General features: G+C 53.0%; 6 protein-coding genes across 6 annotated transcripts; 2 read left to right on the top strand and 4 right to left on the bottom strand.

Annotated features, from left to right (window-relative positions):
- Positions 1-883: 883 nt before the first annotated feature.
- Positions 884-2,281, bottom strand: A1O1_06450 (casein kinase II subunit beta; the record flags this gene model as incomplete). Its single annotated transcript, XM_007727329.1, has 1 exon — positions 884-2,281. The coding sequence occupies one exon, from the start codon at positions 2,279-2,281 to the stop codon at positions 884-886; it is 1,398 nt and encodes a 465-aa protein (XP_007725519.1).
- Positions 2,282-3,086: 805 nt separating this feature from the next.
- A1O1_06449 (uncharacterized protein) lies at positions 3,087-5,527 on the bottom strand (the record flags this gene model as incomplete). The annotated part of the gene is made up of 5 exons (XM_007727328.1): positions 3,087-4,049; positions 4,098-4,349; positions 4,404-5,151; positions 5,205-5,327; positions 5,385-5,527. The coding sequence occupies 5 exons, from the start codon at positions 5,525-5,527 to the stop codon at positions 3,087-3,089; spliced, it is 2,229 nt and encodes a 742-aa protein (XP_007725518.1).
- Positions 5,528-11,787: 6,260 nt separating this feature from the next.
- A1O1_06448 (uncharacterized protein) lies at positions 11,788-12,643 on the top strand (the record flags this gene model as incomplete). Its single annotated transcript, XM_007727327.1, has 2 exons — positions 11,788-11,961; positions 12,017-12,643. The coding sequence occupies 2 exons, from the start codon at positions 11,788-11,790 to the stop codon at positions 12,641-12,643; spliced, it is 801 nt and encodes a 266-aa protein (XP_007725517.1).
- Positions 12,644-14,330: 1,687 nt separating this feature from the next.
- On the top strand, positions 14,331-14,777 carry A1O1_06447 (uncharacterized protein; the record flags this gene model as incomplete). The annotated part of the gene is made up of 1 exon (XM_007727326.1): positions 14,331-14,777. The coding sequence occupies one exon, from the start codon at positions 14,331-14,333 to the stop codon at positions 14,775-14,777; it is 447 nt and encodes a 148-aa protein (XP_007725516.1).
- A 4,293-nt stretch (positions 14,778-19,070) lies between these two features.
- Positions 19,071-20,463, bottom strand: A1O1_06446 (branched-chain amino acid aminotransferase; the record flags this gene model as incomplete). The annotated part of the gene is made up of 2 exons (XM_007727325.1): positions 19,071-20,086; positions 20,199-20,463. The coding sequence occupies 2 exons, from the start codon at positions 20,461-20,463 to the stop codon at positions 19,071-19,073; spliced, it is 1,281 nt and encodes a 426-aa protein (XP_007725515.1).
- Positions 20,464-23,782: 3,319 nt separating this feature from the next.
- Positions 23,783-25,419, bottom strand: A1O1_06445 (uncharacterized protein; the record flags this gene model as incomplete). The annotated part of the gene is made up of 3 exons (XM_007727324.1): positions 23,783-24,314; positions 24,528-24,744; positions 24,954-25,419. 3 exons carry the CDS (start codon positions 25,417-25,419, stop codon positions 23,783-23,785), a joined length of 1,215 nt encoding a protein of 404 aa, XP_007725514.1.
- Between the last annotated feature and the right edge of the window lie 330 nt (positions 25,420-25,749).

Genomic DNA, 25,749 nt, shown 5'->3' with positions numbered 1-25,749 from the left:
GGTGGTACAAGTAACGAAGTAGATCATATAAGGCAGATCGATGTCAAGGGGAACACGGCCTGAGGAAGACAACCGGGGCCGAGAACAACGACACGAATCCTGAAAAAGAGACAGGAGAAAGAAGACCCATGTTCTTGTGTTTGTGTTCTTGTTGTACAGTACATAATCAATGACACTTGAGCCACCTCGCGCCTCTTGAAATAACGACCTGGCTCCCCATGTCCACGTTTCCATGTATCCATGTACACCACACTAGAGTTACGCATGCCGGTGCCGATGCGCGCAGAAGTCGTTCCGCACCCTGTGTTGGATTGGATTGAATCTAGTCTCTCCTGTGTTCTTGCCACGCAACATCTAAGGCAGACCTTTTTTATCCGTGTGGTGTGTCGTGTGCTGGTCTGCTTTCCGCGCTGATCCCTCGGAATTTCGAAAGTCCACACCCATTCACAATCGCAGTCACAATCATCATCTTGATTTCAAGACGCGTATTCGTCTTCGTTTTCGTTTCGTCACTGTTTGACTGATGACTGTCAAGGTCTGTGTGTCCGTTTCTCCATGCATCTCAATGGCAGGCGGGCAGGCGTCCAGGTGCTTCGGTTTCGCTTCGATACAACACAATCTTGAACAGTCAAGCATGCCACGACCAAGGCATCTTTGTCGGGGAGCGATGAGCGTGTATCGATCAATGCATGCGCCTTGGAACACTCACCACACTTTATCCTCGTTTGAGACCTTGCCGTAGAAACCGGTAATATTGGACAGGGACATCGCGCCAAGACCCTGCTACAGACGAGAGAACGGCGGCCAGATCTTGCCTTTGTTGTCGGGTGGCCCTAGTTCTTCGTGGATTCAATCGCTTCATCGGTCATCGGTCATCGTCCTGTCATATCCAATTGTTGGCTGTCTGCTGTTGTCCCCCTTGCTGCGTCGACACTTCCACTCCCTGATTCTTGGTAGTCGTAGACTTACGTCTCGACTTGCCCCGCTTGGTTCCCTGGGCTTGAGTTGTCATGGTAGCGTCGCCGTCGCCGTCAGGCTGTCGTTTCGATTTCGCTCGGGTGTTGTTCTGGGCTTGACTCTGGCTGGCCATGATGGCGTCTCCGTCAGGATCAGCCCCTTCCTCCTCCCCTTCTTCCTCGGCGTCTTCGTTGTCTTGACCCTCGGAAGCAACAGGTGGTTCATCGTCACCGTCTACGGTCCCACCATAACGTTCGTGCCAGAGTCTAGCTTCGTCAAGTTCGTTGATATCCAGGGGTTTCGACCGCAGCCATTTCATTCTCGGCCCAGTCTTGGCTCGTTCGGACACTCGAAATCCGTAAATCTTGGGCTCGTAGATTTTCCCCTTGCCTAATCCTGGAGCAAGGTTGTGCGTTGCTATCCCATTGATTGTCGGTGGTTGAGGAGGCAGCGTGGTGAGTGCTGCGGAGGCCTTTTCATCTTTGCCCTGTGTCACGCCTGGAATAGATGGAGGCTGCGGTAGTGTCAGACTCGAACTCCTGCTGGCGGTCATTCCAGTGTGTGTCGTGTTGGTCTCAGTTGGACTCAGGGTGCTTTCGACATCATCATTGGCTTGTGCTGGATCGCGGGCCGAGCGTTTCTTTAGCGGAGCCACGTCCAGATCCGGATAAGTCATGAAGAACAAGCAAGGGAATGTGGTCCCGAAGAAGGCACCATCGACAGCCTGGAATCGAGAGTTGGGGGGTGTGTAGGCATCCAGACAACTGGGACAGAATAGCTTGACGGTTTGTTGACCGGGGGTGTCCGTCAAGCCCACTGGCAACACCTTGGTACCGGCACAATACACACGAGGACAGAAGCCGAAGTGTGACAACTCGTACTTCTCCATCATTTGCTGGATCCCCGGTCTGGAAGTAATGTAACGGGCGTGGATCAACCCGTAAAGAAGTTCTGCCGACGATTCAATGACGGATGTGTCAGATGAAGTCCGACCATGTCGTCGACCGGTTGAAGAAACACCAGATTGTCGTCTCGCGGCACCGTTCTGCGCAGGCTCGTCCAACTCCTCTCCCAAAAGACCGTCGTCTTCCTCCTCTTCTTCTTCCTCCTCTTCGGATAGCGCCGACGAGTTCGTATCAGATGGTTCCACGTCAAGGATCATCTCCAAAGCCTCCTTGTACATGGGAACTTGTGCTTGTAACCCTGTGAGGTTGAAGTCATCTTCAATGAAATCCTCGCTGACTTCTGCAAAATACTCATGTCCTACCAAGTTGCAAAACGTGCCTATCCAGCTGTCTGGGGCCTGAGAGGATGATTGAGACATGTCGGATACCGTGGCAGACGAACTGGTGAACTGTTGGTAGTAGAGAGAATCCGAATATTCAGACTGGATGTCGAGCCGGTCCAGGCCCGCGGCCAGATCGGAAGCTAGTTCTGCAGACACTTTGAGTGGAAATTGACTGAGAGGGAGAGTTCTTTTGCCTTGTGTTCGTTATTCTGTCGTTGGATTTCGTGGAAGAGGAAGTAGAGGGGTTCCAGCGCGTGGAGGGGCTCGAAGGGATCCGCAATCGGGATGGCTACGGTGACATCTGAGATATGCCTGATGCTCAACCCAATGCCAACATACGAAAGGCCACAGGGCTCTTCTACTATCGCCAGCACAGGTTCAGTCGACGAATTCCGCGGGGAAGGGTTGAGACAAGGTGTGATCCTTGTTTGCGCACGACCTGGTGTTGTGGGATTGCCCAGCAGCAGTCAACACGATCGAACGTGGGAAGAGTAAAAGGCCAAGCGACTGAAAGGAATCAAAGAAGAATGCCCCGTCCTGGAAGTAGAGAATAGGGAACCAGGCAGTACCAGGTGCAATGGATACTGCTTCTCGAATGCGCCGACGTTGAACGCAGCCTGAGTCGATCGATCGATCAGTCAATCAGTCGACACGCAACCTGCGCGGGTCTTGGCATATCAGAACACGTGATTTGAGTTCCACCTGGAAATGGCGGGCATCAGGCTGTGAATTTTAGGAGAGGAGTGACTTGTAAGAATGATTGCGGCGGTTCATGCAGACTACAGTTCATTTTGGCGGATGGTTCAAGATGTCATGTTCTCGTAATCTGCTAAAATCGGCCTCAAAACAACTCATTCATGATCCTCGTCAGTTCAGGTTCATTCCCGAACGCATTGGTGCCTTCCAAGCCAACATCCCCGGCCGCGCCAACGAAATTGAAAGCTTCTGGAGCCGGTGTTGTGCTACCGTATCCGCCCGCCAGTTCGAACAGGCTTGACAACTCATTCGTGATCTGGAGAGCATCATCCGGACTGACCCCCAACTCCTGGTTTCCATTGCCCTGATGAGAATTCCCGTAGGAATTGTAGTCAACTTTGTGGCCGGCCAAACCCGCCATCGCCACAGCTGCATTGGAATGTGCATCCTGCTCCGCATCGTTCAACGAAGTGCCTACTCGAGCCAACAGGCCGATTTTATCTCCAACGTCCTTCAAACCCCGGATCGTTCTCCAAAGTCGCTTTGACACGTGAGATTTCGTGCTGAAGCCCTTGACAATCTCGATTGCGGCGTAGAATTCCTGCCTCGTCTGAGCGCAGAAGATTCCCGGGGCGTGGGCGACCGAGAGGAAGAGGACAGCCAAAGCCTGGACCAAGAAATAATTGTACAAGATCTGCTGCGTCCTGTAAATGTCGGAAACCTGATTCACCGCAGTGAGAGTGTTGATCGTATCTTTGGCGACGTCGACCACGTTCTGCGCGTAGTGACGGTTCTCCACGATACTAGTCGCCGAATGAAGAATGGGCCTGTATATTGATATGCGCGCCTGGTTCCTCCGCAGATACATGAGCAAGCGAAGGCGCTGAACGGCCCGTCCAGAATTGTCCTTCTCACGAGGAAAGTCGTGGTTGCGGAATTGTAACGAATCGGGTAGCTGTTGGTACCATTGTAGAACCTGATAGTCCAGAAAGCCAATCTCGTCCTTTTTGGTGTTCTGGCCCGCCTCGTATGAAAGATTGTGATACCACACCTTGGTAGCAATTTGGTTGTATTTAGTAATATGCCTTAGATATTGATGGCTCTCATCCTGACGTAGATTAGCAATGGGAGCCGAGTGAGGCGGACAAATACATACTGGCTCCGGTAACGCGGGATCAATGTCTGCGTCTTGTAACGCGAATGGCATCCCCGTACCAAAACTCCAACGACGATCAAGGGCATAGACGGTCCAAAAGATCCGGACCGCCTGCCGATATTCAGCTTCGTTGGTGAAAGAGCGGAGCAGCGAGTCCTTCCGGTGAAGGCCCATCTCGATACACATGCGTGCGGCAATGCCAATGAACCGCCAGGCTTGTGCTTCCTCGTCCTTTTGAAAGTAAAACGTAGCCTGTGCACCAGAGTCAGCCCCAAGAACCACGCAACCTTCCTTTGGGTGACCCACTGTGAGGACAGTCAACATGACCGACTTGAGGTCCAATGCCGTCACAAGTTTCAGATCTGTGGCTGGCTTCGCCGCGTCAAAAAACCTTTGGCCGAGCTCACTGCGGCCATGGCCCTCGACCGTCAAAGTAATGGCGAGAACCATCTTGAGGATGGTCGTGTCCTCGTCGTCAAAGGTATCAGCACCTGGCAGGCCGGGTTGCCCAAAGCCTGTTCGCAGAGACGCCCCGATAAACTTATAGAGCACAGTAGCGTGCTTGTGGAGCCTCTCACTATCCACTGCCGGATACATGATGCCAATTTCTTCGTCATAAACGTTCAGTAGGCGCTCGACTTCCGCGGAGTCAATGAGCCACAAGGGATCTTTGGTGGGATGTGGTGGTAGTAACGATGCCGGTGAGGCTGCTCGGCTTCGCTCGCGGGACACTGCCCCATCCTCCGGTGCAGTGTGTGTTATGCCCATGGTCTTCAGTGACGATCTGGCAACATCCAACCCGTACAAAGTACTGGTAGGTCCATGGAACTGTGGTAAGGCCCTCGGCGGCGGTCTCTTTGAAGAGATCAGTGGAGGCAGCGTGCGCGATACAGACATGGACATGGAGCGTTGCGTGCTGTCCGGAGCGAAGTTGGGGTCAACCGGACCGGAATACATGGCATCGGTCCTGTTTCGAAGCTCATTCAGACTGGCGTGAAGCTCATTGACTTGGTCCTGCAGAGCCCTGATGTGCTCGCGCATTTGATTAAACTCACTGCGCGATCGTCAAGAGATGTTGCAGAGGGGAATGGCCGCTTCAATACATACGCCGAGTCCTTGAGGGAATTTGTGCAACAGTTTGGCGCATAGACACACTCTAGCGAGAGATTGCCGCATCGCTGGCATGGTGTTTGACCGTTGCACTTGATCTTGCGGCGTTTGCACTCGTTACTGTTGACAACCGGTGTGTAAGTAAGATGCGCATCTACCTTGTCCCTCGACTCTTACCACGCAATGGAAATGTATCTATTTCTTTTCGACCTTGTGTGTGTTTGCTTGTCGCCCGAGGCGTCTCCCTCGGCTTTGCGCTTCTCGCCGTGGCCGTTGGTAGGGGCCGGCGAGGCGTCTGAAGCCGTCACGCTCGAAGCCATTGCATCTGATCGCAAGCTGAGGTCGACGCTCGTGTATACCGTGGAGTGATCGAACGCGTAGAGGAATTTTTCCGCAGTTCAAGGAGGGTTGAGAGAGGCGGAATTATGAGTAACAGGCGGGTGGCCGCCTTGACAGTATACTCTGTACGCCGGGGCGGGCGGAGGAGTGGGAAGACTGTTCTCAGTAGTAGCGATGAGGGTTGGTAGCGGGCAGCGCAGGCAAATTGTAAGGGATTAGGGGACTGATTCAAGTCTCCCCAAGCTTCAAGAGGCGGGCAAGTTGGTGGGATCAGCCCCTTAGCCGACTACTAGTGGTAAGGTCAGTAACTAGTAGCCTGCGTGCCCCGTTGCGGAGAAGAGGCGGGGAAGAGTTCGACGTTCGCCCTTCGAAACCATTGGGACCGCTCGTTTAAGCTCAGCATGCGCTTTCTGTCAGTCTGTCCAGTACACCTCTCTATGTCACCGAAGAAAGCTTCATAGGTAGCCATCACCTCCGACGGTGAGGGTGACACTCTACTTGGACACCCTTTCCGCGGTTTACTCCAATACAAGCCTGACGCTAGGTCATGTCGATCTCCAAACACCATTCCAGCATCGGTAGCCTTGCACGACCCGTGTTCAAATGCGACGAACCGGCGGTTGACAAACCTCCCATGAAGACAACCCTCTCCAAATATGGCCCGGGCGATGCTTTCAGTACAGCTACCAGTATGGTCCCGAAATGGACAGAATCCTGAGACGACTAGACCAGTGTCGCGGCATGAAAACATAAAGCAACAGGAGTCTGTCTAGTACTAGCTATTCACGATTATTGTCCTCTCAAGGCCAGTATGAGCTTACAGAAAGCCCAGCTCTCGGCGATTCGGCAGCGAAAATGCTAAGGAAGGGCAGACGTGAGGTCGTTGGCCTCCGGACCTTCTCCATGCCGACACCTCGCCAGAGATAGTGGTACGGCCATCCTGGGGCATGGTACTCTACCTTGAAGTCTAGTCCCTACCGTTTTGTCCGGCTACATGAGGTACGTCCGCCCGTCGCTAGGCCAGAGATTCTCTCGTCCAAAACTCCAAGACCTGCACGCACGAGACTTGGGTCGGTCATCCGCATATGTTTGGAGACAAGTGAGGTCAATCTTGAATGCCCGAAAACGAGTGTGACCACGGTCTGATTGGATCCGGCCAAACGTCGTGAAAAGTTCGGCTCGGAGCGATCTTCGTGGCATCACCCTGACCCCAAGAAGACACTGACCTTCTATGATCATCTCATCCTACCTGGGACTGGGAAGAGGTATGCACCCAACGTAAGCGTTCACTGTGGTGTCTCTAGACTGGTCATATTCGGATGGCATCCATCCACATCCATTTGTCGCTCTGACTGCCAAGGGCCGCAAAGCCGCCGCTCACGTACCTGGGAACTGATCTGACCGGCCATAATCTAAACGATCAAGCCGCCAGCACAGTGACTCAGCATCGCGGTCGGCATCGCGGTGTGTGGACATTTCGCTCTGCGCACCTGCAGGTCCCAATCTTGGATTGCCATGCCTCTGATGCTAGAGGCTCGGCGGAACGACCATGCGTTCCTTGAAACAGCAGGGCGTGATGTTGGTCCATGAGCATCTAGCCTGCTGATCCTACCGACGAAGTGGTTCTTGCCCGATGCGTTCAACAGATGACCAACACTTTAGTCCGGTTCAGAGCACATTCTCAACCCGGATTCGCTGACAATGCTTGCGGGCGCCGCAGGAGCTGTCCAGGTAGGGCTGCGCTTCGAGCGCGAAGAGAAAGAGACCATGTGCTTGCGTTCCCGGATCCAGGGGCCCAGCTGCCGTGTGCAGCTGCCGTGCAGAAGGATCAAACGCAAATACCACACGAAGGACCATGAATCCAACTTGAAACCCCTGCTAGCCCTATGAGCAACCACTCCATTCAGCTGCAACCCGCCTTCTTTAGAAGAGCGGTGGCCAAAAAGGGGCATTCGCACCATGGACACGTGGATTGGCTATAGCTTTTGATGCTGGAGGAGAGATTATATCAGACGATCTGATACCATGTCGACGCTGACTGCGGTTACTCAGCCGCGCATAAATCCTCCCACCGATTTTTCCAAGGAGAACACCGCGCTGGTTGAGTGGCAGGCTTGAATTGTTGTATCCAACCTGCCCATTCATCTCTGGTAGTAACAGTAGGATCTTTGCAACATGGATGTGAACGATCTTGAAGGTGAGCCCCCCCTGTTGCTCACCCAGTACCGTGGAAGGCCGGATCCCGATATCATAGCCATTCCGTTGTCTACCATTTCATGACCACGACTGAGAAAGATCCTTGCCCATCAGATAATGAAGATGATCGCTGACTAAGTATAAAATGAATACCACATACCAGTACCAATATAGAGAATTCACGCCATCTGATTCACTCGAAAGCTGGTATACGTCCCACGATAGGATCTCAGAGTACTCCCTGCACAAGCGCTTAGAATAATGTCACGAACAGATCCACGGCGCCTCTTTGGGAGGCTTTAGACCTACACTGCAGTACATCTCAATGGACATGAGGAAGCGCGCCCCGGGGTGTCAGTAGTGACAATGTCGACGAGTCTTTCCGGTCTGTGGTCGTGATATTTTTGGTGCTTTGTTTGTCAGCCCTTTCATCATCAACAACTGAAAGCGAGGCAAGCGGCCGATCGGTGCGTTGGCGTCGATCTAGCCAAAGACCTCGGTATGCGCTGGCCGCTTGGTGAGGCGCTGCTCACAGCTCGCTGCGAAAATGCCGGAATCATGCTGGCGTGGTGGGCATCCTGGTCCAAGCCGGGATCAGAGAACGCCGGCAAGGCTTAATGATCCTGCTGCCCTGAATGCCTCGTTCGGGGAGTGGGTGTGTATTTAGGGCTGAACGGGAAACGAGCCGGCCTATTGGCGGAGAACGTCCTGTCAGTGAGGATAGCTTTGCTGCATGGGGAAAATGGGGGGAGCAGTCGAAGGGGCCATGTTTCCACCCGCCTTCCAGCTGAACATTTAATTACATCTTGCTCAGGCCAATGACCGCGGGTAGAGACACAAACGTGGTTGTATGTTCGGGTTGGCCTGCTGCGGGCCACTCCCTGCTGATAGGTTGTGACAATCTTGGAAAGGGTAGCCATGGGTGATTGAAATATCTCACCACGGAGCCTCGACGCCGTATCACAAGTATTTCGCGTCTTGATCGCATGGGTTTCCGCACATGATGACAGTGAGCTTCTCAGATCTCCACGCTTCTGACCACCCTGATTACCCAAACGGCAGGGTGGCCATGGTCTTTGCTGGTATGCATGTAACCTCAAGGCGCAGGAGAGGGATGTCCTTTTGGTCGCTCTCCACTGTACATGCGCCTCCATCGATATACTTTACAATGAGGTGCCGGATAGCCGGGAACCAATAGTCACGGACGCCAGGCATAATAGGTTGCCAAATGTTCCGTAGGATCCTGGATTGATCCCGAAGTGAGGAGGTTGTGTCTGTGGATTCTTGCAGGTCTAATACGCTCTGTCACGTTGCCTGGTATGGACACATGTGCGTTTCAAACGAATGTATTGTGAACAGCACGCTCATGGAGCCAAATATGTGTAACACCATGGTAGACTCGAGCCAGAGGTCTTCCACTGGCTCTCGGGATTAAGGAGATCCCCTCCAGACGTGCGTTAGTACGGTGGCTAGGTTGACGTTGGTGCAGCCCTACAGGCGCAGTACAGTAGCCATACCTTAAGTTTGGTTCCAGGAGCCGAAGATGTTATTGGGAAGTGCGCAGACATGAAACCGTCTGGCGGCCGCCGAGCGGACCTTTCTTGTTTTGATATCAGTAAATGTTACTGACAATTCGCCAGAACAATAGAAGGTACTCGGAGGTCAAATCATGTCTCGTACATCGGGTGATAACCTTTAGATCCACATCAGTGGACTCGAAGCCTACGGTATGCCCAGGAGCGTAAGGTGGTTAGAACACTTGCAGGGCTCGATCGGCCAGCTGTTGGAGGAATAGGTATTGGAGTCGGTCAAACTCCGTGTTGAAGCCGTCTGCGTATTGACGGATCTGGGAGATCGATGTTAGTAGTAACCGAAAAGCGGCATGGAACATTGGGGACTGAGGGACTCCATAGCCCGTTTTCATCATGAGACGAAATCCGGAGAATCAGCAACCATCACCCAGATTCTCTCCGACATAGCTCGAAGCGGCGAAGGCGTCAAGTCGTCGGCGAAAGAACTATATGGCGATCCACATTAGTCTCCTGTCCATGTTCGAACAGCTTCATGATTCTAGGTGCGGCTGTATGACGGGCAAGGCAGACCTGTATAGGCAGTGAACATGATTTGCGAAAAGCATGCTAAACGTGCGAGCCATTGAAGAATTGACCGTCCACAAAGCTTTCTCTCGCAGATTGGCGTGTGTCGTTGCCATGAAACATAGTCTCTGCCTCCAGAGGCGGTGATTGTATGTAGCTGCTCGACAATCATGTCGGATATCACCAACGCAAATTGCACTTGATATTGTCATCCTGCAGTAGTGACTCATCAATCATAGGAGAGAATTTGGGGCAGAATTCATGATGACCAGCTACCCGCGTGTTATGAAGGACCTGGGCGTTCAGCGTAGCGTTACCTCACTTATTGATGAAAGGTCGTGGCTGGCATTCTCCCGTGGGGGCCAGGTACTGGTACATTGACTGACATACGGCGTATCGCTTGATAACCTACCTGTACATTGTAAACACCCTGATAGATTCCAAATCCATCGTTTAGCGTATCGGGGTCTGGTCTAGGATATCCGAAATGCTAGTGGTGGGCGCTGTGGCCAAGCTCGTTCTTTAGCGTGGACTGCTGCTGTGCTCATCAAGTTCGAAGAAGCGAGAGGCTTGAAAGGGAAAGTGGTGGGCAAGGGTGGACGCTCGCTTCGTGCACGGAGGACCGACACAGGCATTGAGCAGCGAGGTAGACCTGGGAGGAATGTCCCGGAGACACAGTAGGAGGGCGGAATCTCATCGCTTCACACGAAACAAGCTGACTGACCAGAGCGAGGGCCAAGCCTGAGGCACAGGACTGCTTGGTGTCTGTTTGCTGATGGCGGAGATAGCCGAAAGCAGGTGATGGAGGGAATAAGATGCTTCGTGCCGGAGGCCCATGATTTGACGGTTAGCAGTATGTTGAACAGGGCTCCAAAGAAGAAGGTGGGTGGTGGTGGTGTTGGTCGAAGGATGTTTTGGGTGGTGTTGGTGGTGCAGCCCAGGCAGACAAAGCGCAGGCAATGGTGGACAAGCAGCAGGTGGACACTGAAGGCACTGCCAGTTGATGCAGTGATAGACTGTGGTGGACTGCGAGTACCTTACATTACGGTGTATGGTGCTGCGTGTACACTCGAAAAAGGCGGGCGCCCTTGTCGGCGCAGGCTGCAGTGGCTGCTTGTGCCAGAGCGCAGACCGCCCTTCCTCTTCAGAGCAGCAAGTTACTAACACTAAAGGAGCTAGCCTTGCAACAGGGGCGCAGCCTCTTTACGACGTTACAGTCGAAGCCACCGCAACCAGCTCAACCCCAGCTCAACCACTCCCGTCGCCTTCTACACTGAGTAATGGCCAAAAATGCATGTATCCATCCCTATTTCCGTGTCATGCCGGCTTTCTGTTCGCTGTCCAGCCTCAACCGCCCCCGGCCGGCTCATGCGTTTCGGGTCCTCTATTTCCACCAACGTGGGACGCGCTAACATCCTTTGACAGGGCCCCGGGGCGGTCAACGGACCCTGGTCCACGATGAGGAATTCCCCTCGAGCCCCCTGCTCTCCCGCACGTCGCTTTGCAGGGTAGGGCAGCCGTAGGGCGCAGGAATGTGACGATGTAGGAAAATGCTCTGGTGCTTGTGCTGGCGGATGGACATGTGGCCCGCTGCTCGTGGACTCACACCTGGGTCCCGCACCCCGGTTGAACTTTTGTATCCTGGTACGGTGTATTACTCAACTCATCCTGGCGGCCACATTCTAGCACTGTTCGGGTCAAGCGCTGTATTGGCCGTTTCCGGCTGCTCAGGAAGGATGGTATATATCAGGGACCAGATTGGGCGTCCCGTGGACCTGTTCATGCATTTGTGATTGACCAGACTTCTGAAGCAACGACTATTAAGTCCTGGACATTTCCCTCTTGTCCATCCCGAAACTTCTCTTCAGCCTACCCAGACAGACAATTCCGAGGTATCAAGGACCCTTGATTCACTCATTGCACGTACCACATCAACCCTCTTCAACATCATGCAGAGAAGTCAGAGCTATTCCTACCCATCATCGGCCATGGTCGGCCAGTCGAGGTATGCATCGACACAGGCCACAAGCTCGGCATTCAGCGCATCGGCCAACCCCAACGAAGACTGGACCAAGATATCGGATCTTGCAGAGAGACGACGGATCCAGAACCGGATTGCTCAGGTACGTGGGAGCCTCGCATACAGCCGAAAGTCTTTTGTACTGACTTTCGGGATAGCGAAACTACCGCAAGAAACTCAAGAGGAGACTGGAAGACCTAGAGCGTCGTGCTGGGTCGTCTTCTGCTTCTCCAGAACAGACACATGCGGAACTGGCCACAACAACCGTAACCAAAGACAACTCCCGCAAGCAACCTCAAAGCATGACTCGCCAGACATCAACGTCGGGGTCAGCGACTTCCCACGAGATGCAACGGGCTTCTCCTGAGCTACTACCCTTTGATGATCATTCATCACTGTTTGATACCCCTTCGACACGGCATGCATCGCTTCATTCCCCACCGGAGTTCGCGTTCTCGACGTACCCACCGACCACAGCATACCTGCAGTACGAGGAGCAGCAACAGGCCTCTTACGAGAGTACGCCAGGCTACTTTCCGAACTCGTACTATCCTGCGAACGTCACGTCATCAAGCCTGCCTCCTACATTACCAGCCATGCTCCCGTCAACATATGGGAAACAGGATCATTTCTGGAGCGATGACGACTTCCTGAATCCCTTCAGTATGAACTATGCCTCTCTGGCTGGTCTTGAAATGCCCTCGAATCATGCATACACGGGGGCCACATCTCATGTAAATCCCACCACTTTCTTCTCGCGTTCATATTCCAGCCCGCATTTTTGAGCAGCATGAGACATCCATCTGGCAGCTCGGGCAGCGCGCGGACAAGATTCCCCTAACCTCGATTCAACTTCTGCAGCTCAGATGCTGACGTCCTCTGGGCAGACACCGCCGCTCACAGATCCATACTCGGTGCACTCACCACACAATTCGCCCAACTACTTCGATGTACCGCTTACCCCGGTCTCCCGCGCGGCGAGTCCTAACATTCAAATGTTTGACTTTGGCTGCAATTGAAGGGCCAGCGACAATTGTCACTGGCGTCAGAACCCCATTCAAAGCAATCACTACTTGACGAAAAGCCATCCGGAGTGGCCAGGGAAATTTGGATAGAATATGGGCGCAGGAGTTGAAGGATATGCTTCAGACTTTACCAAAAGCGTCCCGCTGGCGGAGATCATTAGTATTCAACCAACCCGGCACGGGCCTGGATGAATGGGAGACCCTGGAGAGAGATATCTGTAAACAGCTGACTTTTGGAGTTTCGGGAATGTATGTTCTACAGCGATGGTAGCAAGCAGAGGGATTTTGAGAGGGTATCTTAGGATGGACAGCGAGCTCAATATTCGACTGATCAGGAAGCGACTGTGGGAGAATTAAGCTCCTACCATGACATGAATCTATTCTCCCTACACGGCAAGATATCATAACGTTTCCCATATGATTCTATACCATGAGCCGATGCATCGTAGTTTGAGCCAGCTGGATGGTGTGTGCTGTTCAGCGTCTTCAGCTGGTTCACCTCAGGTACTCAGGTACATACTACCGGTACCGAGTTCCTGCCTGGTTATCAGGTACTTTACGTACGTACTGCAGGGCTGAACGGTGAATGGCCGCTTGTGGTTTAGCCCGAACTCTACCGAAGGGCGGCAGATAAACACTGCATCGCTTTGTTCAATTGCTATGTACTTTCCACCACACCTACCGGTTAGACCATTCCCTCATGCAGACGCCGCAGATAAGTGAATCCTACGGCTGAATCTCGTCCAGACCCCCTTCTTCCTCAGCTGGCCCGCTGCCATGTTCAAAATAGGGTGGTGCAGATTGTGCAGTGTTCCTCCCTAAGAACTCTCCAACGCCGCAGCGCATTCAGGCACCTTTAACACCAAACTGCAGGCAAAGAAAGCCTAGGATCGAGAGCCTCGACGCGGAAGAAGACATTGGTCCACAAGAAAGCAGGCAAGTGGCGGATCAGCTCACCCCAGTCCTCAGTGACAAATCATGGGCTCCTATGAGCAGCGACAGGTGTTGTTTGGGTCAGAGCTGTAAGCAGTTGTTATTTTAGTTACAGGCCCCGTTCTATGCCTTTCTGGTCATGCTTGTACCTCGAGGGCGCAGAACCACTGACTGTGAAGCCTTGGTCGGTTCTAGGGGCTGGCACCAAGACCAATGGACCTCCAGCGACGACAGGGTTCGAGGAGGGAAGTCACAGGTATGTGTGCGGACCCGTTTCGCTGCTTCTCTGCTATATCGCTTGACTTGGACCCGCCTACTATCTAGCCTGCAGGGCATAAGGGAGGCTATATGCACCTTGTACTCCAATTGGTCCGACTGCTGACCCGAAGGATTCTTCTGATAGTCCTACTTGGATTGCAGCGGCTCGACGGCCTGCTTCCACGGTCATCTTGATATCGGTACCTTGGGCGGGGCGGGCTTTGCGTCTCAACGCACTGTAGGCGATGATCGGCACATGAAGCTGTCCCCTTTCGCCGGAGTTGAGGTCTCGATCGACCCTTTGCAGTCTGACGACCACGTCTACACGTTGATCCTAAAAGACCAACTTCTCCCCCGCAACCCAGTCAATGGCCGCGAACAATCTACCGTGTCCTGGGAACTTGACTTTGCAAAGAAAGACTGCAGTCCAGAAGGTAATGCTGGGTCTCCCGCTGCCTTCATTTTCATTCCATGGGACCACTTCAAGCCCACTTACCGTGGCAAACCATGCAGCGACTCGAAGCCGCTGGACTTAAGCGACATAAAACGGATCAGCATCATGATCAGAAGGTACGCTCACTGGTCTCTCATAGTTGTTGATGAGAGCTTACGGATCAGTAGCTTCTTCGGCTCGCAACAAGGAGATTTTCGCTTGCGAATCAAGTCCATCGCCGTGTGCTCCTCGCCACTTCTTGACGATTGATCCGGTCTCCTCACCCACAGATATTGTGGAGTCTTTATTTGCCACACGCCTCCTCTGCCAGAAGTCAAAGGAAATGGAGAGAAGACAGGAATGAGATGATATGAAGTGCTCTGGGAAAAGGCACGGGCGCAATGCGAAGAGCGGGAGGTCACTGCTCGACATCCCTTGACCTCCCTCGACCTGAAGCCGGCCCGCCCTCTCCCCTTAAACGAGGCTTCGAGAGGAGAGAATCGCACTCACCTGCGTGTCGGTGCTTTGAACCCGAATCGCGCATACCAGCCACGGCTTTAACTGCCCATGCGGACTTTCGACCTACATGACGACAACCTTGCAGCGACAACCCTGATATGCCGCTATTCTCGCTACCGGTATCGCGCTCCTCGATACAGAGGCTCTTTCTCCAATGATGTTGTCAATATTGAACCGCCAATCTTCTTCACCTGGGTCAAGGCTGAGTAAGGTCATCATCTCCACATGCCCCAACGTGCGGTAGAACAAAAGGACATCTTACATCCACCTGCGGAGCCGGAGCCGTTCTGGACGCGCACACGAACAAGATGACAAGGTATTGGAGGTCAACATGAATGGATTCAGAATATCGCACCTTGGATTAACATGCGGTGCTCAGCCTTCCTGTGAAGCATACCGCTCGCTAACTCGGTCGCATTCACCAAAGCAGGTAACTCGCAGCGGATGCTCATCAGCTGACACGATCTCATCTCCGCACCGCCATCCACGTCCTTGGGACGTTGCAAGAGTGCTCAGAAGTAAAAACATAAACCTTCTGTGGTCATTTGTCGAGAACACGGAAGAAGTGATTCGGCAGCGAGGCTGGCTGTGTAATGACCTCAAACCCTATTCTTACACGTGCTCCACCAACACGAACCCGTTGTGAGCAGCGGATGACCGTGGACAGCATGCATCTGAAGATGCTTGTAAATGCCTCATAGGGCCTTTCCAGCAAGCCCGGTATAGGGAAGATATGCTAGGTTGGCAGAGTTGACCCTGTTACTGTTGAACTGCACCCTCATTGTAGGCACCAAATCACGCACGTTGCGGACGGACGCTACCCCTACTATGCTGGACCAGGGGCTGCAATGGTAGAGACCAGGTTGGGCTGCATCGAAGACTGCGTTATGTGCAGCCAGCCAACCTTCTAGGCGGAAGCAAAAGATTCTGGAAGCCATACCACAATACCGTGCTAACGGCGTTACCATACGTAACCATGCAACACAGCAGGGATTGCTGGCCAAACAGACAACTTGCCAGGTCGGGGCCTCCCGTCTCCAGTTTGGGGTCTATTCTGGGATACGCGTGTACACGAACTAAAGCAGCATGTTACCGATCCAACGAAAGGCGGGACCAAAGACATCGACTCGGGCAGTATGAAGCTACCCAGTTGGCGATGTCGAACCACGCGACCATGTCCAAGACCAGAGTCACCCTGCACCATGGTTCGCCACAGAAACATCCTGATGAATAACGATTACAAAAGTCTCGGCCTTGAGGGACAAATTCAGTGCTGCGGTTCCGACTTGTGTCTATGAGACGCCAAATAAGGTACAGGCCCTCTTCAAGATGTCTAACTATCCTGATGGAATGAACACGATGATTGCCCAATCATTGTTGTTCACCACAGCACTTGCCGTCCTACAGGCAGGCACCTTCGACCATACCCCCAACGTCATGATGGGACGCCCTAACCGTCGGGAGGACTGGCTCGAGTGGCCGGCCTCCAGTAACCGTTGGAACCTTAAGCAGCGTTTGTCATCGAGGCGTGATCTAGAGTAGCACGAAGCCTCTGGAAAGCTTCAAGAACAGTGGTACGCACGTACTGTACTGGACAGCGTCACGATTACGGAGCGCACCACTTAGCTCGATCTTGTCTACTGGCGGGGAGCAAGCCACACGTTGACCATTATCAAAATAGAAACATGCTGGCTAGCGGATCGCCCGGTTTCGGTTCGCAAGGCCAGCATTTCCTTATAGCGGACAAGCGCGTGGAACTCAGTAGCCGCCAGGCTAGGGGGCTAGGGGCCAACGTGTGAACGCTGAACGCTGAACGCTGAAAGAAATAGGATATGTCACACCAGCGTCGACTCAAAGGCGGCGGACTGCTTCACACCACCGACAACCTCCTACCACGAACGTCTTCTCCAGCAAGCAGACATAGGGCCCCGATGGCTCCATGTCATTCTTGTCAACCCATTTCCCCGAGCACTCGATGGACAAAATCAGTCCGCGCTTCAGACTGGAACCGGTGCCTCGTCGACATGAACAGATTGACCACGCAAGCGACCGCGCAACCCTCAAAGAGGCACCTGTCACCGTGCAATATATGCGCACGGTTTCATGCCCGCGGATACACCAAACGGACCCCTCCAAACGGGGTTTATAACGATTCCCCGGATGTTCTCAGTCGTCCTCCAATAGTGTCTTAACCTTACCGACTTTTGCTGCTCGTGGAGAAACCCGCCGTTCAAGCATCTTACGTGTGCACTGAGAATGGACTTCAAGTCAATGATCTAAACGGGGTGATATATACATTAAGCGGAGTATAGTCCCCCTAGGGACTTCAGCCATTAACGATGACCCGCAGCAACTCGTACCATACCTAGGTATGTATTTGGGAATTTCTTTGTTTCTTTGGCACTCTCTCGGCGAATCGTTCGAGAACTACCACGATCGGTCGATGCTCTACCACAGAGTCCCTCCCCTCTGTTGATCGGAAGCGGAGCACGGCGGATAGTCGAACCGGTCCAGGCATCGAGGCAGAACAATGGGGATTGCGTTCTTTATCGTCGATGAGAATCTAATCAAGGATAAGGCGTGCCACTCGGTTCTGGTGACACCACATGATGAAAGGACAAGACCAGGCGTCGTCATTGAAGCCCGAGGCTGCCGATGTCTTCTCCATCCATGTCCTTCGTTCCTGGGGCCTTTCATGAAAACAACGCACTCGAATACTGCGATACGTATAGAGTACTTGATTTTCGGTGCTGCCCCTTGGACTGGTAGACCCGCAACTTGAATCCGACACAGGCTTTGGAACTCAAAGCAGCCAGACATGGCCGCCCAATACAGTATTGCCTGATATGCCGGCCTCCCGGAAAGCGGATCTTCGGTATGGCATGCCGCGGAAATGACATGGCTGTCGATGCGGAGAGGTAGGCTTCCTCCCAACTCGAACATCACCCTCCCGCGCGGGACCCCCGGAAAAGCTTCTGACCGGAACCGTACAACCCGGAACCTTGGATTTATGCATTTCGAGGCGTAACGTCCACGTTGCGTTTCTTCCCATCGAAAAGGACTTGGGAGGCTGTCCGTATATCCAGCTTCTCGAGAGCAAGCCTCTCCTTCCACCACGGAGAGAACCTTTACCAGGCCCTTCCTTCCAAGAAGGTATTACTGAAATTCTATGAAGTGTCCAAGTTGACCTGGGGTGCGAATCAAAACTGGTCTCGTCGCAGCTACATTGTTACCGGTGCTTCTGAGTGGGATGATACTATACTGAACGGAAGGAAGTACACAACCCCTATCTGAAATCATTGATGTCCCCGTATCCATGGTTGCTGGGTTTTGCCTGCTACTCAAGATGATTCAATCAAGAGCATCCAGGTCGGCCTATCTGTCGTCTTGCCGGTGCGCAGACGGCAATGGTATCACCTGAATCCGAGAGCTGAGCTCCCAGAGGGGCTGCTAGACACAAGGCCAAAACAGTGAGTTCCTGCGCAGCTGGCTCGCAAGCTGAACGTGCAGCTCGGTCCCGGGGCGACGATGCGTGTGGGCATTACTCGACGATGAAGCTTCACATACAAACCAGACACTTCAGAGGTCCTGGTACGAAGGTAAGTCTTGCGACTTCTGTGGTTGGGCAGTGAGCGTTGCACGCAGCAAGAACGCGAAGTCTCTTTTTCTTTGCCCAGCCCTACTCACCCATAACACATGCGCATGTTCTACTGGGATCAAGAACCTTGCGTTGCCCCTTAGTAACCTCACCATGGACGAACACTCGAGCAATCGGATGTGACTTAGTACCAGCCTGGTGTAGGTGTAGTAGATGAGCACTGCGGTGGTGTGAAACTGTTCTTTTCTTGCTCGCGCTCGTGCTATGATTGACTGTTGCAGCAGGCGTTGAACCTCACGCATTGTATCTCAGGCTAGGTCGCTAGCCACATCTATATTCCTCAAGACTGTACGTTGTTCATACATATGCCATCATTTTTGCTTCTCCCTCATTGTGTCTTGGCTCCAGGAGGCTCACGCTGCACGAGCTGAGTTTAACATTCGCGTTCAGGGGATCTTAACACTCCAAGGATGTGGTTCATCGCCGTACTGGATGCCCTCGATCCAGTTCTTCATCTTGAGCGCGACCTCACCGGCCTCCTCGGTCTCCTTCAGGCCGCAGTCGATCAGGCGGTCTCTCCACGAAATCTTCCTCACGGGCGCGACGATGGCGGCGGTGCCGGCGCCGAAGACTTCGACCAAGCGGCCGTCGGCCTCGGCATCTGCGAGTTCCTGCATCTTGACATAGCGCTCTTGGACCTTCCAGCCCTCGGGCACCAACCGTTCGCGGGCGAGCGCCAGCACCGAGTCTCGCGTGACACCCTCGAGGATGGTCCCGTCCAGCGGCGCGGTCAGCAATTCCTTCTGGCCGGTCTCCTTGTTCTTGATGCACACGAACAGATTCATGGTGCCGACCTCGGTGATATTCTCCTCCTCCCCGAACAGCCACAGGTTCTGGTGCAAGCCCTTCTTCGCGGCCTTCAATTGCGGCACGATACACGGCGCGTAGTTGGCGCCGAGTTTACTGTCGCCGACGCCACCGGGCCAGGCGCGGACGGCATAGTCGGTGGCTTCCAGCGAAATGGCCTTGAAGCCTGTAGGATAGTAGGGGCCGACGGGCGACGCGATGACGAACAGCAGTGCGGACCCCGGCGGGCCGACGCCCAGAGTGCGCTGCGTGCCGATCAACGTCGGTCGGAGATATAACGAGTAGCCCTTTTCGGACGGGATGAAGCGTTCGTCCAGCTTGCACAGTTTCCCGATCAGGTCGACCAGCTTGTCTCCTTCGAAGGTGGGCAGCGCGATGCGAGCCGCGGATTTGTTCAGTCGCGCCATGTTCTTGTCCGGGCGGAACAGGCGCAGCGACCCGTCGTGTTGGGATTTGTAGGCTTTCATGCCCTCGAAGCATTCGAAGGCGTAGTGGAACACGCAGGTCGCCGGGTCGAGGGACAGGTTTTGGTACGGCGTTATTCGAGGAGTCTGCCAGCCTTGAGACGCCGTCCATTCGATCGAAAGCATATGGTCTGGCCATACCGATCATGTCAGTTATACATGTTTGGCCGCATCACACATACACAAGTCATAGTTCCACAACACAACCCAAACACAAGTCATAATTCCAAGCACACCACTCACCAGTGAATGTTCGTCCAAACACAAGATCCTTGTTGGGCACCAGCTCTTTCGGAGTGATTGTCTTGGTCACCTCCAGCTTGCTCGGGTCGATGCCCGGCAGTTTGGCGGCCGCCTCGTCGTCGACGGCCAAACTATCCTGTCTCCTCCGCGACGTCGAGAAGGGTTTATATGTGGGGAGCAGCCGCAGGCATGGGTCCGGTCGGACGGTTGGTCGGGCGAGTGCGCGCGCTGCGCAAGGAGCGCGGAACAGCCGAGGAAGTGACATTGTGATGGGCGTCGCGAGCAGCAATTGTGGTTTTTTCTTTCTCTTCTCTTTAACTATCGGTCATTCCACGCAGAGAGAAGACTAGAGGAGGAGGAGAGGAACAAGCACGCCGTGGGTGCGGTGGTGGGGTGGGAAGAAGTCAGGAATAAAGAATAAGCTGATGGTCAGCGACCGACTGGACCGATATGGGAGGCTAGTATAGTTGTACCTAGTCAGTCCACACTCCCCATAAATCATTTGTTATAGTAGTAGTAGTAGTAGTAGGGGGAACTAGTCAATTCCCGAGCCGTCAGCGGTCTGTTGCTGATAATGAAATAAATGTACGACTCACCACCTCTGCCACTTTAATCAATTCTGAGTCGACATACAATTTCCACCGTAAGCGCAGGCCCGGATTTCGGAGCTCGGCGCTTGGCACGAACTGAGACTGAGACTGAGACTGCGCTGCTCAATTCCAACTCCGCTTGAAGAATGAATACATGTATGGACCGAGCAACGGAATTTGTATCCTGGTATTGCGATAGTCGACAGCATCTCTACATGCCGTGGCTAACCGTCTGCTACGACTCATCTGTCCACAGTTTCTGGTCTTTGATTTCGTTGTGCACATAGTCATCTCGGAGTCCTCCATGACTCCCCGGCCCAGCGAGATCGGATAAGAACCACTTATCTACTATCTATTTGACGCCTTACCCCTGACGCCCTGTCCGTCGAACTACTACTAGTAGCGCTGTAACCTATCACGATGACTGCAAATCGATATCATAGTTGCTCACGACTTCATATCACCTCGGCCAACCTTATGTATAGATGATTATGACTCCTAGTCCTCCTGTCTCCGGGGACATCTCCTTCTTTACCGAAACCCACGTTTGCTGAGTCTGTGTTACGACCACAGGGGTGTGGACCATTGTGAAGAGTGGGAGCTGTGGGAGCTAATGAGTGTGCTGTACTCTGAATGTGGGTGGATATATCTTTCGATACTCAGAGGAGTTGACTCGGTTGTCTTTGACGCCGGAGGTCTGCATTGCTTTACCTGCTCTGCACGGCTATGAGGTTGGCAATTCTCTTCGGTTGTCGTAGCCTTAGCTGGTGATGGTTTGGTAAAGCTTCCTCACGGCTGAAACCAGAAGGGAGATCCATTGAAACAACTCAATTTACTGTATATCCCCAACTTACTGTATATCAGACAGGCTCAGCTCGGTCGTACACTTGGACTCGTCTTGCTGCAAGACGCTGGAACAACTGCCTGCCATTACATCTGGTTCTATTTAGACCTTCCCTTGACAGGCCAGCCGATGGTCTCCAGTCGATGGTCTGTGATTGACCGTGATATTCTTGCATAGGTACTCATGCACGGGAGAATACCCCTCTAGCCTCCACGCAAGCCGCGCCAGCATGGCTGTGGGAGATGCTGTCAAAAATCCTTGCTGGTAAGAGCCATGTGCATTGCACGTTCTCTGCAACCCGTGGCACAGCACATCCTCGAGGACAACATACGCCAGATAACGTCGGACATGAGACCGGCGCCGAAGGAGTCAATGCCATGCAGACAAAAGCGTCTGGCCAGCAATATACCACGATGATGCATACTCATGGTCTGTCCAGCCGAGTGTTGTCAGCCTTCAAGGAGCTATTGCAAAGGACTTTTTGACGTATGACGAGTTGACCAAGAGAGTCGGTAAGGACCACGATAGCAAGGCTGACCAACAAGGCTGCCCTTGAAGGAAGGCATCATAACACTGCACGTGTTTACAGTGAATACATACACCATCTCCTAGGGTGCTTCCCTTACACCAAAAGAAAATCAGTCGTCCATCCCAGCAACAAAAACTTTTTTCACAAGCTCCTTTGCTATGGAGGTTGTGAGAAGTGAAACCCGGGTTCGCAGGGGTTTTCCGTCAGAGGGCTCGGTGGTTGGTGTTAGGCCGGGTTCGCAGGACTTCGATCTTTTTCTCGTTTCGCTGGTTGGCGTCAACCCGGGTTCGTAGGGTTTGTGGTGGCCGACTTGCTCGAAAAGTCGTTGTGTTGCCTAGATTGAGGATCGAACTCGAGATATTTTGTTTTTCGTCGCATCGCCCAGTCGAATGGTTGCCTTCCACTTCTACCTGTATGGGACAGACGAGCTTGCCATTAAGCCAAAGTGGTTTGACCTGGACCATTCGGTGCTGGGGGTCTTGGTGTTGACAGAAATTCGGCATTTGAAATATATCTGCAGCATTTATTTCGTGAGTGACGCGGCAGTGAAGTCAAAGCGAGTCATATGCTTGCAAGTTGTGGTACTTGTGGTGGTGAAGGGCACCCGTTGCACCGACAACCATATGTGAGCCGCTAGATCAGATTCTAAGAGGCTAGCTACCATCCAATCCTTTCTTCGGGGCTAACAGATAGGTTCTCCAAGCTCTACTTCTAGCAGAACGTGGACCGCCAAATGCTCCAGCAGTCATGAGAGAACTCAGGTCGAGTGGACCTCCCATGGTCTCTCATCGAGGCTCGAAAGTCGGCTACAGGGGAAACTCGGCTTGTCTCATCTCAGCTCAGCTCCTCGGGGAGGACTCCCGGAGTGATATCAACAAAGGATACAGATGTGCGATGTCTACCGTTCTACTCCCTAATACAAACTCTACCGCTCGCCCCAGCATTGTCTGGCCGGCCCAGTTAGGTCATAGGTGATCGGTAGAAAGTTCAAACACGCAGATGAGATCGCTTCAGCAACACTGTGGAATGGTAAGACTCGCCGCTCGATCTTCAAAGACTCATTTCCTGGACTATCAGCTGTCTGCGACCCGCAACCAAGAATTTTAGTTCGGTTATTCAAATATTGTCTATACATTGAACACAGAAACTAGCTGAATGTGTATACAAATCATGCATTTTTGTTTGTATCTGTCTCGATGAGAGCGAAAAGGTAGGCAGGTATGTATTGCTCTCACAGCATTCAACATTGTATACATATATGTCAACTCTGTCTCCGTGTTGGTCACTTACGGTTCCCCCATCTTTAGTATTCTACCTGTACATTCAGGCTTGAGCATCATCCATCCATCGATGATATCCGATCAGCGCCTGTACTTAAGCCATTCCTCCCTTCTCAACAGGTTCATGAAGATTCGACCGAAGCTTGAGGACAGAAAATGGTATATCATCATGGCGTTCAGAAGACACAACACCTAGCACGTCTTCTCTCGCCAGACCAACGTGGGACGTCCCTCCTTTTTTCCCTTGTTCATCTCGTTAAAGTCCTAATCGACCCGTTTCCAGCCATTGCAAGTCACGTCTTATACCTCGCGCAAGGGATGTCTGGCTACTCGTTCCTCCTCTACATGAAGAAAAAGTCCGTATTAGCACAGTACTTGCAGTCACTCTGCATCACCTCCGAAGCTCGAGCTCCGAACTGCGAAACGGAAGCAGGAGCAGAAGCAGAAGCAAAAAACAAGGATCCAGGATCAGGTTCGGGGCCACACTTACTACTCAACCCCTCGCGAGCTTTGACCATAATGCTCCTTTTCGAGCCTTTTCCACGCTCAGCTTTCTCGAACCCCACAAGCGGCGCCAGCGCTTGTCTCACTCCAGCCTGCGCCGGGCCCAGCGGGGCATCATAGTCGATCGAGAAGACCGAGACGGCAACGGCGCAGCCGGAGTCCACGACGTCAGTTTCGCCAGGCAGGGCGCAGTCGCCGTTGATGCAGGTATTGATGGCCGCGGTGAGCTCGTTAGCAAATCCAAATGTCCCAGTGGTCGCATTGTATACCGTTCTATCTGTGACGGCGCCGCCGGTGATACGGGTCTGAATGAACGATGGGGAGATGCAGGAGTCGTTGGTCAGAGATGTGATGAAGGGGGCGTTGACACTGAAAGCCGCAAGAAACAGAAGTTAGAACGGAAGTCAGATCAAGGAACAAGGTTGACTTAATCGAAAAGGAAACAGACGAAGTCATAAGAGAGACAATTCAATTGTGGAAAATAGGGCAGGCATTGACATGACTTGTGTACTCCAGTCATCTCTGCAGGGCAACCCCCTTCGCTTTTTCTTTTTCTTCTTGCTTGGAATTTTTATAACTCACCTGATCCCATAGCCCAGCGGCAGCAGACGTTCGCCCGGTTTCGATGCACCGACCAACTGGGTGACAATGTCCACAGCCAATTGAGCATGGATGGTCGCTGGATCAGGATATCCTGACACGGTGGTCTGGTTGATCCAAGTATACGAGCGTTGTTCCGAGTTGGCTCCTGAGAAGGCGATTCCGGGAAGATTCCGTCCGATAGCTGCATACGTGCCACCTGGAGATGCAGACAAATGTAAAGCGTCAGTAAATGTGGTGTAAGCGTCAGTGAATGGGGGACCCAAAACAAGTGACAAGCACCATGATGGTGAATCCAAATTCCCAGCCAAAAAACGAGTACCACAATGAATGCTGAATCTGAACAAGTAACGACTGTCTCATAGGAAAACAGATCCCATGCGGGTGTCTCTTCTCTTCTCTTCGTACCTATAGTGCCACTCAGGGTATAATAGAAAGGACCGGCGTTTAACCCGAAATTCGGTCCTCCGAGATACAGGTCGACGGTGCGGTTGTCGTAGAAGGTCGGCAGCACATAGTCTAGAGCGACGTAGGTACAGGCGGCGGGCGTGCCGTTGTAGTACCACACGTCTGGATCGGCGGGATCGCGGCCAAGCGAAGGAGCACCAGCGGGGATGAGCCCGAATTCCGAAGCGACAGTCAGGTTCCTCGACGTGGTGAAGACGGATCGTCCGCCTTGGCCACTTTCGTTGTCGGCCGGAGCGACGAGGACGACTTGATGTCCGTCGGCTTTCAATAGGCGGTAGAACTCGCGCACTTGGGCCGCTGCGAAGCCATCGTCGTTGCCTAGGAGGATGGAGATGGCGGACGAGCGGGTAACGAAAAGAGTCAAGGTCAAGGTCACGATGGTGGCAAATGGAATGGAGAAACGCATGGTTGAACTTTGAGTGAGCAGCTGAATAGGTGTCAGTGACAGTGACAGTGAGGATTTGTTGTTCTAGATGCTATATTGAATATCCCTTGTCCTTTGCAGAGCTGGCTGTGGAAAGATGTCGAAGACAAGCTTCGCATAACTTGTAAGCTTTTAAAGATCAAGCTCCGTCCTAGCTGACCGCTGGAGAGCTTGGAAGCTCTTGTCTCTTGTCTCGCGTCTCTTGTCTCTCGTCTCTCGTTATACCATTGATCGGCAAGGAACCGTGCCTTGACAAGGCCTGTAGTAGCACAGCGAGTGGCTACAGTTCGTGCAGCAGATTGGATGGTGGGT

Source organism: Capronia coronata, assembly GCF_000585585.1.
Source record: "Capronia coronata CBS 617.96 chromosome Unknown acBCG-supercont1.5, whole genome shotgun sequence".
Classification (NCBI taxonomy): Eukaryota; Fungi; Ascomycota; class Eurotiomycetes; order Chaetothyriales; family Herpotrichiellaceae; genus Capronia; species Capronia coronata.
Note: the sequence above shows the minus strand (reverse complement) of the source record. Positions and strands in the feature narration are given on the sequence as shown.